Below are 18158 nucleotides of genomic sequence, written 5' to 3' on the forward strand. Positions count from 1 at the left end.
ATAGCCTTCATTTACCTGCCAGACACTGCAGCAATCACGGCCTCTGCTAATCCAGCCTAGCCAATCCCTGGCGTGGCCAGGGCGCCACGTGACTTCCGGCCGGCAGTGCCACCGAGAACGCGATCGGCGCTAGGACCCTCGCACAGGGAGGCCTGCCTCTAGTCCGAGAAGGTCCGCCCCTGCCGTCACATTCAGCCAATGGAGAGCCGAGGCTCCGGCAGAACCAATGGCGAGGAGGCATGGAGGGGCCTGGCGTTGGCGTCACTAGGTGGGGCGGGGCGTGCGGCGGATCACGTGGCCGGCGCGTTGGCTGCGGGAAGGTAAAGCAGTGCTGGAAGCGGATTGCAGGGGTCATGCCGTGGGGTCGTCTCTGCGCCTGCGCCCTACCGGGATGCTGAACCTGGCGGCGCTGCTGTGGCGCCGGCTCCTGCGCAAGCGCTGGGTGCTCGCCCTGGTTTTCGGCCTCTCGCTAGTTTACTTCCTCAGCAGCACCTTCAAGCAGGTAAGCGACTTCTCTCAGGACCTCCGTCCTTCCGATCCTGCTTCCTCCCTCAAATACTATGTCCTTCTCCCCATCGTTCTTCTAATCCTCCTCCTGAGCACTCCTCCCTCTGATCTAAAATCCTCCTTCAGCCCTTCTCCCTCCGTTGCGTTGTCCTCTGCCCTTCTCCTTTCCCCTCCCTAGCTCCCTCCGTCCTCCACTCCTCCTCCTCCCTCGAATTCTCTGCCTCCCCATCCTCTGTTCTCCTCTGCCCTCCAACTTCTTACCTCTCACCCTCTGTTCTTTTCCAACCCCTCCTCCTCGATCCTCACAGTTCCTCCCTCCCTTGATCCTCTGTCCTCTGATGCTCCTCTCTCCTGTCCTCCACCTTGTAGTCCTCCTGATATGCAGCCATTCAGTCCTCCCTCTGAGCCTCTGAGCCTCTTCCTTTCAGTCCCTGGATCATCCATTGGTCCTCCCTTCAGCTCTCTAGTCCTCAACCCTCTAGTCCTCCTCCCTCCGATTGTGTGATCCTCCTCCTGTCCTCCTGTGAATCGAAGGCCGCTAAGGGAGGCGTCCCACTGCAGGTCTTTGTACCGCCCCTCTTCCGTGCGGGATCTGGCTGGTAGGCCAGGCAGAATGGGGTCCTCAGACCTGTGCACCCTCCTCTGTCGCGTTCCCTGCTCCGCACAGCCCCAGGCTTCTTGATGGGCAGGAGGTAGAGATGGCTAGACCAGGAAGTGGCCAAGGGCTCTCTGTGCCTGTTCACCTGGGTGACCCAACAGGCTCCCTTTTGGGGCACAACTTGGTTGGGTAGATTTTTATTTTTTATTTTTTTATTTTTAATTTCTCAACCTCCCTTTCCCGTTTTTGTCCTGGTAGAGAGTTCCTAGAGACCTGGCATCCCACTGTAGTAGGAACCAGTTCCCAGCATTTGCCTAGAAACCACACTTGACTGAGTTGCATTTTGTAGGTCACCTGCCCCTCCGCCTTTCCTGCTCCTGTGCACCCTTTGATCCTGTTTTGCTGTTCTTACGAATATAGTTCTCTGGTTTTCTGTATCACAGTCCGTCTTTTGAATGGTTGCGCTTTTGCACAGTCACTCCTGGGGGGGGGGGGGGGCGTGTCTTACTCTCTTGCCCAGATTTGACCTTGTAATCCTGTCTGGCTTTTCCACATTCTGATAATTGTCTCCATTGGCTTTTCCACATTCTGATAATTGTCTCCATTGCACCCACCTGGAACAGAACTCTTGCCTTTCTTCTGCCAGATTTATACCTCTCCAGTCCTCAGCATCTCACTAAGTGACGTATGTCATCACTGTTGACACAGTTAGGCTGTTCATTTCTTCCTGTCACTTCAGGCCCCAAAACTCTGGCTCTACAGTGCCCTATTAGGAGGTGTGACCTTGTTGGAGTAGGTGTGTCACTGTGGATGTGGGCTTAAGACCCTCACCCTAGCTGCCTGGGAGTCAGTCTTCCACTAGCAGCCTTCAGATGGAGATGTAGAACTCTCAGCTCTGCCTGCATCATGCCTGTCTGGATGCTGCCATGTTCCTGCCTTGATGATAACGGACTGAACCTCTGAACCTGTAAGCCAGCCCATTTAAATGTAGTCCTTATAAGAGTTGCCTTGGTCATGGTGTCTGTTCACAGCAGTCAAATGCTAACTAAGACACTCATTTGCTTGAATTACTTCTGATGCCCCTTCAGGGGCAAGACACTGTCATCTGTTCCTGGTCTGGTGCCATAGCCTGGCCAGTCTGCTTCTGCTTTGTCTCACAGTCTGTCCTAGGGTGATAGTCTAGACAAGGTTTCCACCACAGGCCTTCTCAAATGTGTAATCCTTTGCTCAAGCGAAGAGGGTTCATCTACATTGTCTGTGTGACTGAACTACTTTTGGTCAGTTTGGATCTAACTGACCGTAGTCAGTGATTCGGGCCATGCCCGGTGCCTCACTGTAGTGCAGTCTCCTGCCCATCGTCTGGCCACTTGCCTTTGTGGTAATTACTAACCCAGCATTTCTTGTTTGTGTGTTTGCTTGTGTGTTACCTCACCCTCTTGCTCAACATAATGTTTTTTGAGAACAGAGACCTGCGTGTTTTGTTCGGACACTGCAGCCTTCATCTCTACCCGAACCCCCCAGGCACTTCCTGGGGACCAGATGTTGACCAGATGTTGGTTCAAGTGAGTCTTGGTTGAGGTGACGACTTTTCTCCTAAGCCAGGTTATTTATTTATTTATTTATTTTTAATAATCTTGGCTCAGATGTTGTCTACGTAGTGACCTTTCCTACAGCCCCATTTTAATTACTTGACACGTGTGTGTGTGTGTGTGTGTGTGTGTGTGTGTGTGTGTGTGTGTGTCTTCCTGTCTGTCTGTGGTAGGGTAGGTATAAGTATCTCCCTAGCTATTCTGGAACTCACTCTGTAGACCAGGCTGGTCTTGAACCCACAGATCTGCCTGAGTGCTGGGACTGAGGGCATGCACCACCCCTGGCTGCCTTGCTTGCATCTATTTATTTATTTATTTATTTTTGTTTTTTTTTGCTTGCGATTTAAGACTATACAAGGGTCATTATGAAACCTCTAGTTTGTTTGTTTGTTTATTTGTTTGTTCTGTTTCCTCTGAAGCCAGAGTACTGATTATCTTTGCCATCCTGTGCTGTCCCCTTGTCATGATGGGGCTTTTGGCCAGTAGATGACTAAACACTCTGGACATGTGGAGAACCTGTGTGAGATCAAGTTCCATGAGGGTGAGAAGAACTGTGTGCTGAGTGTGGGCAACTGAAACCCCACCATGGACTCTGGTGGCCTGAACACCACACATGCACTCTGGCAGCTGGGAGGTATCAGACGGGGATGCCAACTGATTCCACGTGTGGTGGTGCCCCCTGGCCTGCTTCATTCTCGCATAGTGGAGAATACACCCTGGTCCCTTCAGCCCCTTTCAAGGCTACCAGTCCATTCATGGGGACTCCACCCCATGATCTCACAGAATTCTGGTTACATAGGAGACACCCCACTTCTCAGTCTGTGTTTTCACTGCTCTGCTAATGTCATCTTGGGTGTGAAGGGTTTAACATTGATTTTGGGATGGGGGTAGGCAGTCAGTTCACCACTGGATAGCTACATGCAACTCTGTTGGTCCTGGAACTGTTGCACGTCTACCTGGCTTTCACCTGTGCAGTGGAGGTCTTAGAAGTGGTTGGTGGGGTGTACTATCAGGTTGGGATGTGATACCTTTAAGAGAGTGGCTGATACCTCAGCCAGCCTTGTGCTCTTGCCCTACCTAGGGTACAGAGAATAGCCCTCACCTGTGTTTTAACACTGATTCTTGGAGCACTCTCTCCTTTTGGCTCTTGGAGCACTCCCCTGTGAAGCTCTTAGAGCAATTTGCTGTTAACTCTTGGAGCACTCTCCTGTGCAGCTCTTGGAGCACTCTCTTGTTGGCTCTTGGAGCACCCACCTGTGCTGTTTTTAGAGCACTCCCTTATGAAGGTCTTGGAGCACTCTCCTGTTGGCTCTTGGAGCACTCTCCTGTGCTGTTTTTGGAGCACTCCCCTATGAGGCTCTTGGAGCACTCTCCTGATGAGTCTTAGAGAACTCTCCTGATGGTTCTTGGAGCACCCTCCTGTGTGGCTCTTGGAGCACCCTCCTGATGACTCTTAGAGTACTCTCCTGATGGTTCTTAGAGCACTCTCCTGATGGTTCTTGGAGCACTCTCCTGTGTGGCTCTTGGGGCATCCCTATAGACTGTTAGGGTTGCTTTGCCTAAGACTCATTTGTGGCTGTCATGTCTTCCATTCTCTGGTTTCAGGCTGTTTTCTACCTGTGTTGCTTGACCTTCTGTTTGTGAAGTGGAGCCGCAGTCTGGATGTCACTCATCTGTCTCATCTTCATGTCCTGTGGCCAAACTACTTCGCTGTGGAGCGAAGTCCTTTTCTTAGGACTTGGGTGTGGTTAGGGATTAGGCTTCTTTGAGGAGGTGTGGATTGTGAATGTGATGCAGACCAGCTGGGATTTTCAAACTGAGGTTCTTCTTTTGTGACAAGGTGACAGACGTAAGCCAGCATCCCGAGTGAAGTGTTTTTAAAGTTGGGAATGGAAGCACTCACCTTTGGTCCCAGCACTTGGGAGGTTGAGGCATGCAGATCGCTATGAGTCTACATAGTGACTACATAGTGACTACATAGTAATAGATCCCAGTCTGCAGGGAGAGTTCCTTAAAGATGAGGAGGTGGGAGAGGGGAGGAGTCTGGTCTAGATACATCTGTAGTTCCCACCCTGTAGTGCTGTCTTTGCTCACCGAGGGACACCACTGGTGGCACAGACAAGAAATGTGTATTGTGTTAAGCTCTTGGGGCTTTTCAGAGTAACTTAGCCAGTTAGTTTGCACACCCCAAGAGAGCCCGCTTCAAGGAGTCTGTGAGGTCCGAGTTAGTTTTGAAAGAACACTTAATAAACCATGTTGGCTGTGTTCAGCTGTGGTGACACTTGTCCTAGTAGTAACCGGTCATGGTAGAAAGTGCTTTCAGCACACTAGGGCATGAGCCATTAGCATTTGCCTTAGAGTAGATTCTTTCCCTGTTGCCTGGACAGATGCAGTTGCTGGCTCACTGAGGAGGAGGCTGGGAAAATGACCGATTGAAAGCTTTCAACTACTCTGCTGAGGTGGGAGGTAGGCAGCCTGTGCTGCCTTCTGCATACTGAACGCTAGCTGACACATGAGTTACCAGTTAAACTAGTCAGCCCCACCCCTCCCCACATCTCACCTAGAGGAATGAGTGGTCGGTCAATGGTTTGTTTATAAGACTTGGGAGAGGGGCTGGAGAGATGGCTCAGTGGTTAAGAGCACTGACTGCTCTTCCAGAGGTCCTGAGTTCAATTCCCAGCAACCAGATGGTGGCTCACAACTATCTTTAACGGGATCTGATGCCCTCTTCTGGTATGTCTAAATCCAGCAACATTGTACTCATATACATAAAATAAAAAATAAAATAAAAAAAAAATAAAAAGACTTGGGAGAGAGCCTGCTCCCTCAGAGACAGTTGATGTTCTCCACTGCCAGACATAAAATGGAATTCAAGAGAAAAATCAGACTTTTGGAGACTGTGTTTCCTCCCCTGAGTTGTTAACTTCCATTAGCTGTGACAAGAACAAGCGTGGTATATAATGTGACAGAAGTGTGTCACCATTTGGCAGATCTGCGAAGATCTCTTCACAGAGCAGGACATTTCTGAGTGCTTGTGAGTGGGTAGGCCATGCTCAGAGCCCATGTGCACACGCTGACCTACAGTTCACCTTCCAAAGCCATACACAGCTCACCCGAGTGCATATCCCAGTGGCTTTAGTAAGGTCACAGTGAGGTAACTGTTACCACAGTCACAATTGAGGACACCTTCATGGACTTGCTCTCCCTCTCAGACCTAAACAGTCTCCAGTCAACTTCCTGTCTGAAAATGTATTGCATTCTTATTTATTTATGTGTGTGTGTTTGTGTAGTGTTGTGGGAAAGGAAAGAGTGCATAAGGTCAGGGGACAGTTTGGGGGAGTCCTTCCTTTCCATCATGTTGGTCCCCCAGGATTGAATTTAGGTTGTCCGGCCTGGTGGCAAGCACCTTTCACCCACTAAGCCCACTGAGTTTTGAGAATCCATCTGTAGGCACGAGCTCTCACTGTGGGTCCTCACTGGCTTGGACCAGTCGTTCTTGCACAGGTTCTTCTCTGTGCTCTGCCATTGTGAGTCAGTCCCATCCTGACTTGGTTTCTTGCTTGGCTGACTGCCACCTGCCACCTGCAGCTGGGTGCCCGGTGGGTCTCACTTGGCCTGGCCTTCCCCTCAAATCTCTGACGTGGAGGTGGGCTAGGAAGAAAAGATGCTCATCCCAGATAGAGAGGAGGCTGTGGTGCGCACAAGTGTCGCCCCCCCCTCCCTCCCTCCCCCCCCCCCCCCCGTCCTTGGCTCTGCATCCCTGAGACTTCTCAAGCTTGTACAACGGTCTCTGCCCAGACAGCTGCTGACCCCCGTTGCCTTGGATCCTGGGATGCCTCTTTTCTTTGGTTTTTATCCTAATTAATGCTTTAGGGGATAATTTAAATTGCTGGAGAGATGGGAGGGCAGAGAGGATGCCATCAGGGGAGAGTGTTGGGGATGGTGAGTGGCGCCGAGTGGCCTATGCACGGGGGATGGAGGCGGAGCGGGCACTGAAGTCTACTCCCTGGGTGCCTGCTGCAGGAGTGGGAGGGAGGGAGGGCAGGTCAGTGAGTTCTGCTGGGAAGATGCAGATTGTCTAAGGTTGTTGTCTTTGTTGCTTTTCTATCTCTCTGATTATACACCGTGACCTGGGCAGCTTAGAGTTTGGTTGGCTGGGGCGCTAACTTGGGCTTTTGAAACCTCAGAGCCCCACCCCCAGTGATACTTCTCCTCCTCCAAAGCCACACCTCCTAATCCTTCCGAAAAAATTCCACCAACTGGGGACCAAGTATATATGTATTCAAATACTTGAACCTGGGGCGCGGGGGGGGGGGGGCATTCTTAATCAAACCACCATATAGGCATTGTATAAGACGTGATGAGTGTAGAGAGCTGCCCCCTGTGTTGTTCCCCTTACCCAACCCCAATTTTAAATTGGGTACCAACAAAGACTTGAGCTCTGCAACATTTTCGAGGCATGGCATGGGCACGGGGTCACCCACAGGAAGAGCTACTGGGACATTTGGGTGTCATTTCTTCCTTCTGTTTCATCTGAATGGTTTTGCTTCTCTCACTTGAGGTGTGCTGTTGTTCCCCCCATTCCCCCCCCCCCAATTAATGTACAAGTGTTTCCCCATCTTTACAAACTCTCTGGGGGAAGGGGAGGGTGCTGCAGAGGCGGCGCTGTGGCTAAGAGTGCTGGCTGCTTTTGCAGAGGACCTGGGTTCTGTTCCCAGCCAGCAGCACCTGCTAACTCTAGTTCCATGGGATTTAATGCCTTCTTCTGGCTTCTGTATGCAAACCCTCACCCCCACATACACACAATAATAAAAGTAAATCTCGTTTTTAAGAGTTCTTTATTGGGGGGGGGGGCTGGAGAGATGGCTCAGTGGTTAAGAGCACTGACTGCTCTTCCAGGGGTCCTGAGTTCAAATCCCAGCAACCACATGGTGGCTCACACCCATCTGTAATGGGGTCTGATGCCCTCTTCTGGTGTGTCTGAAGACAGCTACACTGCACTTATATACATAAAATAAATTAAAAACATCTTTTTAAAAAATGATTATTATTTTATGAATGTGAGTACACTGTCACTGTCACTGTCTTCCATGGGACATGTCTCTCATTTGACTGTTATGATTACCCATAAAAACTAACACAGCCCACTTCCTAATTAACCTCCTGAAAATTTGAGGAGAGGCTATGTCCATTAGCTATGCAGGCTACACAACTGTTTACAGAGAACATTCTCTTGTGCTCCCCCCACTCCGGATCCCATCTTTCCTCTGCAGGATCTGTGGACAGCTAACACCTCGAGGGTTGGGTGGATCTGATTCACACGGAAGCCTTTGTCAGCAGCCCATTGGAGCACTTGTCTAAAGTGTCCATGGCACTCTGTGAAAATCCCCTTTGAATGGATATTTTTTCCTTGTTGTTGAGACAAGGTTTCTCACTGTAGCCCTGGCTGTCCTGAATCATCTCTGTGTAGATAGACCAGGCTGGCTTTGAATCTGCAGAGATTCACCTGCCTCTGCCTCTTTGAGTACTGGATTAAATATTCGTACTGCCACGCCCAGCTTTGAATGGGTCTGGAATGAAGAAAATCATATACTTGGTGAAGTGCTCAAAGATAAGACAGCCCAGAGGGAACTCAGTAGGGAAGTCCAGTAACCCACTGGGTGGAAGAAGATCTCCTGTCCCTTCCACCCTGCCTCCAAAAGTGCACCACAGCCACGATTTAGCCACGGTAGAGGTTTCGAATATTCATGTTTGACACGTTCAGGTGCTGGAGAACTGCCCTCCTGTTCACCAGGAACAGGGTCCATGGTTGAGGTCCTTCTGGGGTCCATTGCTCCAGGCTTCAGCTAAGGTCTGCTCCTGATCCACAGGCTGCGCCTAAGGGGGCCCCTGTCTCCCACGGGTTCTTGCTCTCAGCCCTTCTCTTTCTGTAACTGAGGTAACAGCTACCTGTCCTGTCCTGTGCCACCTAGCCATAGCCTTTAAAAGAACCAAAAAAGGAAAGGCAGGCCACAGGAAAGCCATCTTGAAGAGACTGTTTTTACATTGAGCAAACTGAAAAAGGGGAACCTAGACCTGCCGGGCTTGTGGTAGGAGAGAGGCCAGCTGATGATACCTCAGAGGGTTCATCAAACTTTGGGGAGGCTAGGCACTGTCTGGCACTTCCATCTGCAAGTGATTGACAGGACTTTCTCACACCCCCACACCGAACTGCAGGGTCATCCTGCGTGCAGAACCAGGGGGCTGTTGCTGGCCTGTGGAGGCTGTGTTCTTAATGATGGCACATTGACATGGTGGATCCATGGCAATGTGATTATCTAGATAACGTGGGTCCTTGGAAATGCTTTACTATCCACTTAGTGTTGAGATCAGCCGATGGTGACTCCAGTATGCCCTGGGTCAGAGGTCACAGGTCAGAGGTGAACATGTGGGGAGGTGTCATGAGAACTTAGCTCTGATGATAGTGTGTCCCTGCTAGTGTTTAGTCAGACATTTCCGTGGTGTTGGGTTTCTAGGTTTTTGTTGTTGTTTTGGGGTTTTTGTTTTGTTTATGTTTTTCCTACCATTGAAACAGAGAGCTATGGGAAACCTCCGTGTATGGTTCCTGTGGGATGGCACTCAGTAAAGTTTCCTAGAGCAAGGTTTATGCATATTCAACTTCAACAACTTCCCAGATTGCCTTCCCACAGTAACTACAAAGATCCTGTCTGTTTCCCTGAATTGTCTGTGTTGCCATCCGATGCAATGCGCAGGGTCTCCATAGTTACTGAGCAACATTATTGAGGCTTAAAAAACACCAGCCATGGGGATAGCAGGCGTGGTGGTGCACACCATAATCCCGTAGTCCCAGCAGCACCTGGCAGGCTGTTGCAGGAGGACCTGCGGCCATTTGGGGTTGCAGAGGGTGACCCTGCCTTAAAACCTCCAAAACTGGGGGCTGGTGAGATGGCTCAGTGGGTAAGAGCACCCCACTGCTCTTCTGAAGGTCCGAAGTTCAAATCCCAGCAACCACATGGTGGCTCACAACCACCCGTAATGAGATCTGATGCCCTCTTCTGGTGCGTCTGAAGACAGCTACAGCTAAGTGTACTTAAATATAATAAATAAATAAATTAATTAATTAATTAGAAAAAAAACAAAAAACAAAAAAAAAACCTCCAAAACCAACAGGCCATGGTGCCTCACACCTATAATCACAGCATTTAGGAGGCCGAGGCAGGAGCATTGCCATGAGTTTCAGGCAGGCCTGAACTACAGGATGAGAAGCGCAACAGGAGAGGGCCTTTTAGAGGTCTTTTGTTACACATTCATGGCTAGAAGCTTCCAAAGATGTGACCACCTTGTGCTTCTCTATCTTTCCAGCAGCTGGGCTTCTCCTCCTAGCTCAATGGTGTGGATCCTGTAGGGATCCAGGCTCTCACCCAGGGGCCACTCCTCTCCTGGCTCAGCAAGGCAAAGGGCCGTGTAGGCAGAAAGGCATCTGAAAGTAATCATAAGGGTGACTGCTGTGTGCTGTCACACAAAGGATGAGCCTTGCAGGTTGTCAGGCTTCGTCTGGTCCTGAAGTCATCCCCAGTCCCATTTAGAAGTTTTGTATGTGAGTACTTGTCACTTATTCGGCTGAGGCCTCCTGGTCTAGAGGTATCAGACAGCCTGAGATGATTAGAATTACATAGTTTCCTCCTGGTTGTAAAAGTATTTGGGCTTTGTGTTCTGTTCCATGGTGTGTGTATTAGTATCTAAAAACTTAAGTTGCTAGCAGAGAGAAAAGTTTTTGCTCCCCCCACCCCACCCCGGATTTCACAGAATCTTTTGTCTGCTTCTGGGGCCCTGCACATCAATGCAGTAACTGGGGAGAGTAGCTTTAACTTGCCAGGTTTCCCTGATGACATAGATGGCACCTGTGCCCAAGGGTTGGGTCGAGGGTAGAGAGATGGAGGTATAGATGCCTTTAGGGCAAGTGAGAAAATGCAGGAAAAGCGCCTTGACCCCTCCTCTCTCGCTGTGGTCTCCTTGCAGGAAGAGAGGGCTGTGAGAGACCGGAACCTCCTCCAGGTTCAAGACCGGGAACAGCCCATCCCGTGGAAGGTGCAGTTTAACCTAGGCAACAGCAGCCGACCCAGCAACCAGTGCCGGAACTCTGTCCAAGGAAAACACCTCCTCACTGATGAGCTGGGTATGTCTCCCTCCCTGCACTCAAGGTGCAGAGACTCTGGGTTTGATAGCCTTCCCTCCCAGTGCTTTTGCCCTTCTTGCTAGTCTTCAGGGATTTCCCTGTCTGTCTTTCACACTCTCCTCTCCATCCCAGGCTCCCTGCAGCATCTGGGAGGCTTGGCTGAACACCCAGACTCCTAGCATTTCCCTCTGCCTACAGCACCAGCCTTAGCCTCAGAGCCAGGCCACCGCCTACCAGGCACAGGCATGGGGTTCCTCATCTTGTCTCTCTAATTGGTGTGTGTGTGTGTGTGTGTGTGTGTGTATGTATGTGTATGTCTGTGTGTGATATGTGTGTCTGTGTGTATATGTGTGTCTGTGTGTGATATGTGTGTCTTGTGTATATGTGTGTCTGTGTGTGTCTCTGTGTGTGTGTAGTCTGTGTATATGTGTGTGTATGTGTGTGTCTCTCTGTGTCTGTGTTTGTGTGTGTATGTGTGTGTGTGTCTGTGTGTGTTTGTGTGTGGTCTCTATGTATATATGTATGTCTGTCTGTCTGTGTCTATGTGTTTATGTGTCTGTGTGTGTGTGTGTCTGTGTATGTCTGTGTTTCTGTGTTTGTGTGTGTGTGTGTGTCTGTTACACCATGTCATGTATGTGGCAGTCAGAGGACAACAGGCTGTTTTAGTGTTAGATGGCAGTTTTTATCATAGCTATAGCTACAAATTGTTAATTTAGGTCAGACAAAGACTCACACTCCTTCAGCTTCTTAATCAATAAAAATCCCACAAGGGCAGCAGGTTTTACTTTGCCATTATAAATATGGGGGAAGTGGTTTAATAAAGAAAACTTGCAACTGTTGATGCTGTTTAGCAACGAGATGCCACCGTGTCGCCAGGGTAACAGCACTGTTAAACAAGATAGCCAATTAGAGTCACAAACTTTTCAAAAGCTGGAAGTTAATTTCCCAGGCAAGACCAACACATTTGCCTGCCCTGGTCTCCCAGGACTTGGTAAGAATAACATCCTTAGAGCTGGTACGCACCACAGGCTTTCTCTGTGGGGCCCTGGCTGTACTGGGGCTCGCTCTGTCGACCAGGCTGACCTCGAACTCAGAGAGATATGCCCATCTCTCCTGGGCGCTGGGATTCAAGGCATGAGCCACCACACCGGCTGGTGTATATGTGTTTTGAAACATCATGATGACCCAGTTCTATGTATGATGTGTGTGTGCGTGTGTGTGTGTGTTTGTGTGTGTGTATCAGATAAGAAAGGTTGGAGAAATGGGTGTGTGGCCAAGAGCACTGACTGCTCTTTCCAGAGGACCTGGTTTTGAGTCCCGGCATCCAGGACAGGCAGCTCCCTCTTCTGGCCTCTGCAGGAATCTGCACTCACATGTACTCACACATCCAATTAAACATAAGGATGACTTCAGAAAGTAAAAGGTAATTTTTGCATGACACATGGGGAGAGAGGCCTGGGTGAGCTTGCTCTCTCTTCCCAGAGATTAGACCTGGTCATGGAGAGGTGAGTACCAGAGTTCAAAGCCGAGATCTGGGAGTTGGTAACGGTAGGACCAGGCCTGAGATGTCAGCTTCCAGCTTCCCAAAGGAAAGGACAGTGAGTGTCAGTGGGTGATATCGGGGTGTTAGTGTCAGCTGGTGTTATTGGGGTGCACAGTATTCTTGACACAGACGGAGTTGCTGTGTTGCTCTCATCCAGGGTAGAATCCTGAGGAACGCACGGGCTCTCTGGGAATTCTGTTTAGAAGCCTTGTCAACAGCGTGAGTCAGGGCATCTGGGAAGGAAGTGTTTACCAGGACATCAGAATGTTCATCACTACCCGTGAGATGCAGCAGCAGCAGCAGCAGCAGCAGAAACAACAGACGCCAGCCTTTCCCTGCACTGGGAGAGGTTGGCGTCTCCCCTGGTCTCCCAAGTATTGAGGGCCCTCTGGTGTCCCCGATCGCCAGTGTTCTGCCAGCTCCCACACAGACCTTGTTTTCCAGAGCAGCTCTAAAAAACAAGTCATCCTCCGCCAGCCTTGTTCTCTTGAGGACAGAGCTGGGGTGCTCAGACTGGCTGGTTGGGAACAGCTGCTGCACAGCTGCGGGCCCCTGCACACACCCGAGGGGCCCCCCATATTCACCAGAAGGCCTCTGCACACACCTTAGGGTCTACACACACACATACACCTGAGAGCCTCTGCACACACCCGAGGGGCCCCCCATTCTTAACAGAAGGCCCCTGCACACACCTTAGGGTACATACACACACACCAGAGGGCTCCTGCATACACCCGAGGGTCCATACACACCTGATCCCCCCCCCCCCCCGCCCCCGCCGCACCTCCCCATACACCTGAGGCTCTCTCACATGCACACATACCTGAGGACCTAAATGGCCACTGGGGGCGTGTTCGAGGTTGGGTGGTGGCCCTCATAGACTTACATATTTTTCTGTCCTGTTCCTCACAGTGCAGGGAACAGTCTGCCTAGAAGCCCTGAGCAGTTAAGTAGTCTCAGTGAGGGAGCCTGACTGACATGGCGCTCGATGTGCACATATCTACGTGATGCAGTTTCACAGTTGTGGAGCGAATTAGGTTTTTCTCTCTTTTGAGGATTTGAGAACACCCCTAATTCTAGGGGGGTGCTTGTGGTTGTGTCTCCCCCTGTTGGTATGCAAACACCGGAAGCAGAGTCACGAAGGTTGACTGTGGCCTCCTGTTTTAGCAGCCCCTTCAAATGACCACAACAGCCACGAGCCATCAAAAGCCACATGTTTGCTTTTTAAATCCGCAAGGCACTTGTTTTTGTGAATGGGTGCCTCGTTTCCTGTCTTGGACTGTTTTGTTAAAGCCCAGGTGAAAGGCTGCGTGCTTCCATTAGCATCCCAGCTGCACAGACAGGGCATGGTCTGGCAAGAAGCTCACACTCAAGCAGTAGACTGGAAAGGGGCGGAGCGTGGTAACAACTCAGATCTATCGATGACTGAGGGGTCCAACTTCCCGTCATCCTCTGCCCAGGTGAAGCCAGCCCTAGACACGTTTCCATGTCTGGTCCTGATGCTCAGGGTGCCCTGGCTCCTGCCTGCCTTCTTCCTGTGCAGTTCTTCATCCTCAGAGGGAACACAGGTGGCTAGCTTCCCGCTGAGCTCTGCCTCTGGTTTCAGGCTATGTCTGCGAGAGGAAGGACCTGCTGGCGAATGGCTGTTGCGACGTCAGCGTCCCCAGCACAAAGCAGTACTGCTGTGATGGGTGCCTGGCCAATGGCTGCTGTGAAGCCTACGAGTACTGCGTCTCCTGCTGCCTGCAGCCCAGCAAGGTACGGGTCCCATCCCTTGTGTTCTGTGCATTTTAGGGGGGTAGCTAGGCATCTCCTGCAGTGTTCTGATGGTGCAGTGGCCTCTCCCGAGGGAGGAGCTGGTCTCCCTGCCTCACAGTTCCTTCTGCAGAGAGGACAATGCTATTGCTAACTAGGTATCTGGTGAATGAGAGAGACCTGGCTCCTTGCCCTCCCTGTGGGCCAGCTCGGCCAGCACTTACTAATACCAAATGCCTTGTTTCCATAGCAACTTCTCCTGGAGCGCTTCCTCAACCGGGCAGCTGTGGCCTTCCAGAACCTCTTCATGGCAGTTGAAGACCACTTCGAACTGTGCTTGGCTAAATGCAGGACCTCCTCCCAGGTCAGAAGTGGTGCTGGGGATGGAAGAGAGAGACAGAGCTGGAGAACCCTAGCTGACCGATCTGGGTAGAGCCAGGGAGGAAAGGGGCTTCATTGACGTTCTGCTGTGTTAGGGGGTGAGAGAGTTAGATCCAGTACCAGCCATTGAGAGGAGGCAGTAGTACTTGCTCTAGGGCAGAGTTGTGGTTCGAATTAGGATCCAAGGGGATAGGAGAGTCAGGCACATGGATATATCTGAGGCTTCTAGGGTGGGCACACACTGCCTGCCATTGACTGTCTGTTCTCATAGCAGGGAGTGCGCTGGAGGGCCTCTGCCACCATCACCAACCCCATCTCTGTTTATCTTCCCTTTTCCGTTTATTCTGGGCTCAGAGCCACAGACACAAGTCAGAGGACAACTTGTGAGAGTCTGTTCTCTGTCTACACCAATGTATATCTCGAGGACCAAGCATTGGCAGCCAGCACCTTTCAGGCTAAGCCATCTTGCCTACCCAGTCTTTCTGGCTAAGCGCTTGTCTCTGCCCTTTCTCAGACAACCACACGTCTCTTACACAAGCACACCCTTCTAGGATACACTCCGGCTTTGTGCTCGTTAATCCCCCTTCCCATCTCTGGGACAGGATAGAGGGAGCGGAGAGAATGTGAAATTCCACTGGTCTCCATGAGGAGGGGGCTTCTCAGGTGAGTGGGCGGGAAAGGAAGTCGGGTCACTTGCTCTTCCTGACCCACCCTGGCAAAGGGAACTGACTAGGGAGGTTCCTGCCGCTGTCCAAGCCGCAAGTCACTTCCTCTTGTGCAAATAGAGATAGTTCTCAATGGCCACTTGGTTCGAGTGCCCAGAGCCCAGGCTGCGAATCTCTTAGGTGGAATTAATATGGATGTATGGCTTTGGTAGGGGATAATTAATGAGCTCTAGACCAGCCAAAGCCTCAAATTGTTTGTATGAGAAGAAATTGCTGGGGGCGGGGGGATCTGTCAAGAGGGGTGGGGACGGGACATCATCTGGGCTCAACCTCACTTGCTGTGCCCAGCCAGGGCACTCTTGGGGTGGATGCTTGACTTGTGCACAGGCCCTTAGGGCCTGACTGCATTTTGACGTGTCAGGACTCCGCCAGGGACTGGGTCTGTCCAACCACAGGGTCAGCGGCCGATCTCGCTGCTCCACCGTATCTCCTTGTCTGTTTCAGATTGATTTTGTTTGTCTGTTCTCTTCATATTTACTATTGTGGCCGGGACACGCCACCATGTGCACGGGAGGTCAGAGAACAGCAGCTCGCTTCTCGTTCTCCTCTGTGGGTCCTGGAGATGGAGCTGAGGCTCTCAGACTTGGGAGCAAGCACTGTGTTAGCCCTGGCCATCCCATCTGCTCTTTTCGGATGGATGGAGCAGTCTCAGAATCTGCAGCCCGCAGTGCGCCTGTTGAGAAGCTCCCTGGTGGGCAGAAGAAGAAATGGCACAGGGATGTCCTATCTATTTGGTGGCACTCAGAGCCAACAATATCCTACGTCATGCTAGAATAGTACCTTCTAGGCATGCTAGAGGTCTGGCAGGGACTGTGGCTGTCACTGCAGCTGACCCTCTCTAACACACCCCTGTCTTCCTTCGCCAACAGAGTGTGCAACACGAGAACACGTACCGTGACCCCATAGCCAAGTACTGCTATGGAGAGAGCCCGCCTGAACTCTTCCCGGCGTGAGGCCTGACGGAGATACACACCCAGAACCAGGCTGGTCCACTGGAGTAAAGAAGGAGAAAGCCACACAAGGGTCCTTGTGGCTTTGGGTGTCTCCAGCTCCCTCACCGACAGCTGGAGCTGATGGGCGGAGCTGTTCTGTAGAGCAGGCTGGATGAGGTCCTGGCACCTTGCAGGCCCCTGGGACTGCTGGTCAGAGGCCAGGCACTTGCTTCTGTTTTGCTCCTACCTTGTAGTTATTTATTGACTTTTCAGAGTGGTGGAAGGTACGGTCATTTTTTAATTTTTTTGGTGCAGGACACCTCTGCCTGTCCAGATGAATACATTGGAGGAGGTGACCGTTGCTCTCATTTCCTGAGCGTCGCATGGATGTGCGTGCATGCTCCTTCACCGGATGAAAGTTAGTCTCTGGGAGTGCGGGTGTACAGACTCAGTTGTGGTTCTGTTTTAACATCTGACCAGCAGGCCCTTGTATCCATACCCCAACATTCAGGGGTATCTGAAGCCTCAGGGAGGTGCTGGTCCCCACTGAGCCTTCATAGAGCTGCCTCAGTGTGCTCATATACTGAAATGGTAGACAGGAAGCCTGAATCCCAGGCTGACTCTCCCAGTGGAGTTTGCTGTGTCTCCTTGAAACCCCTCATCCTCAGGGCAGGGGAGCCCTTCCCTTGTCTGTCACAGAGGCTAGGGGGACTGCGACTGTGTGCATGCACAGTGGCCATTCATTCTTGGCTGCTCTCCACGCCCGGTGGCATTTATAAAGAAAAGCCCCAGCTCTTAGTCCAATCTGTCGCAAGTTTCACATCCACCATCAGTGGGAGACGAATGTGGTAGCCACAGTCTAGGGAGCGTCCCAAAGGCAGGTCCATGTCCAGTGCTCACAGGACAGTTGTTACCAGCGACTGAAACGGAGGTTTGAAGCCTAAGGTCAAGACACCTCCTCCCGTACTCTCCTGTCCTGTTTACAGGCCAGCCTTTAGCACACACTTCCTCCCAAGACCTTTGACCCACCCTTCCAGTGGACCACGGTGTTTTGTGGTTTTGGTTCAGGTTGACCTGGGATGGACGGGCCGCGAGTCTCAAGATTTCCTATCGGGGCCACATGGAACACAGCTCTTTGTACCGTCAGGATGGAATTTCCCTCTGCTCCCTCCTGCTTCCTCTTGCTGTTCACATCGGATTTGTATTCTCTCAGCTCTACAGAAGGACAAACTGACTGTCAGTTGCTCCCTTGTTCTGTCTTGCCATGCTGGGATCGAACCCAGGACTTTGTGTGGGATTGGCAAACTTGCTGTTCCTGAGCCACGGCCCTGGCCAGGGAGTTGATTTTTAGTGTTAGATGCCAGTGATTCTCTTCTGTTTGCTCTGGACTTCACGGTGTGTTGACTCAAACTTGATAGAAGAACTGGGTGATCCTGCACGTTCTGGCACATCCTGGAATGTTCTGGCACGTTCTGACATGTGCTATATGCGTTTGACACCAGCCTTAAACTCCTGACTCTCCTGCCCTGGGAGGAGTCCACCCTTGGTTGCCAGTGGCATTGGTCATATTTAGAGTGTTGACCCAAGTTTTAGTATGAGCAGTCACATCTGTTGCCAGCTCTCCCCGGCTTGGCACCAGAAACGCATGCTGTGTGCGTTTGTGAGTTTATAGTCTGTGCCGTCATGATCAAGAATCCAGTCTGCTCGTGCTTCACTCAATTGATGAGGACATTGCAAGAGACAGGCCCTCCAGAGCCACAGCCAAGACAGAATGAACAGACCCACACAGGAACTTGTCTTGAATCCCACCCCCATGTCCTCTAGTGCAGAATCACCTCCATACCGTCTCCCCCTAAGAGCAGATGGCCTTCCATTATCCCAGACAGGAGAGGGCAGAGTGGTCGTCTATATCCACTCCAAGTCTGTAACACGAATGTCACTTTCAAATTGGC

At 51.2% G+C, this 18158-nt stretch overlaps 2 protein-coding genes across 14 annotated transcripts in view; one reads left to right on the plus strand and one right to left on the minus strand.

The window, feature by feature from the left end:
- Rnft2 (ring finger protein, transmembrane 2) overlaps positions 1 to 554 on the minus strand; it is a 54777-nt gene extending 54223 nt beyond the window's left edge. For 4 of the 13 annotated variants that reach the window (XM_006530349.2, XM_006530348.2, XM_030254537.1 and 1 more), the window contains exon 1: positions 16 to 114. The gene's annotated coding sequence lies outside the window, so the exon portion shown is untranslated. Of the gene's footprint in view, positions 1 to 15 lie in introns of all 13 variants that reach the window. The other 9 variants (XM_017320901.1, XM_006530347.2, XM_030254540.1 and 6 more) reach the window with 5 other exon arrangements.
- Spring1 (SREBF pathway regulator in golgi 1) lies at positions 271 to 18158 on the plus strand. The gene is made up of 5 exons (NM_001081236.1): positions 271 to 502; positions 10714 to 10870; positions 14020 to 14171; positions 14419 to 14532; positions 16144 to 18158. Exons 1-5 carry the CDS (start codon positions 392 to 394, stop codon positions 16225 to 16227), a joined length of 618 nt encoding a protein of 205 aa, NP_001074705.1. The 5' UTR covers positions 271 to 391; the 3' UTR covers positions 16228 to 18158.

The sequence above is a fragment of the Mus musculus genome, chromosome 5 (genome assembly GCF_000001635.26).
Source record: "Mus musculus strain C57BL/6J chromosome 5, GRCm38.p6 C57BL/6J".
NCBI classification, from domain to species: domain Eukaryota; kingdom Metazoa; phylum Chordata; class Mammalia; order Rodentia; family Muridae; genus Mus; species Mus musculus.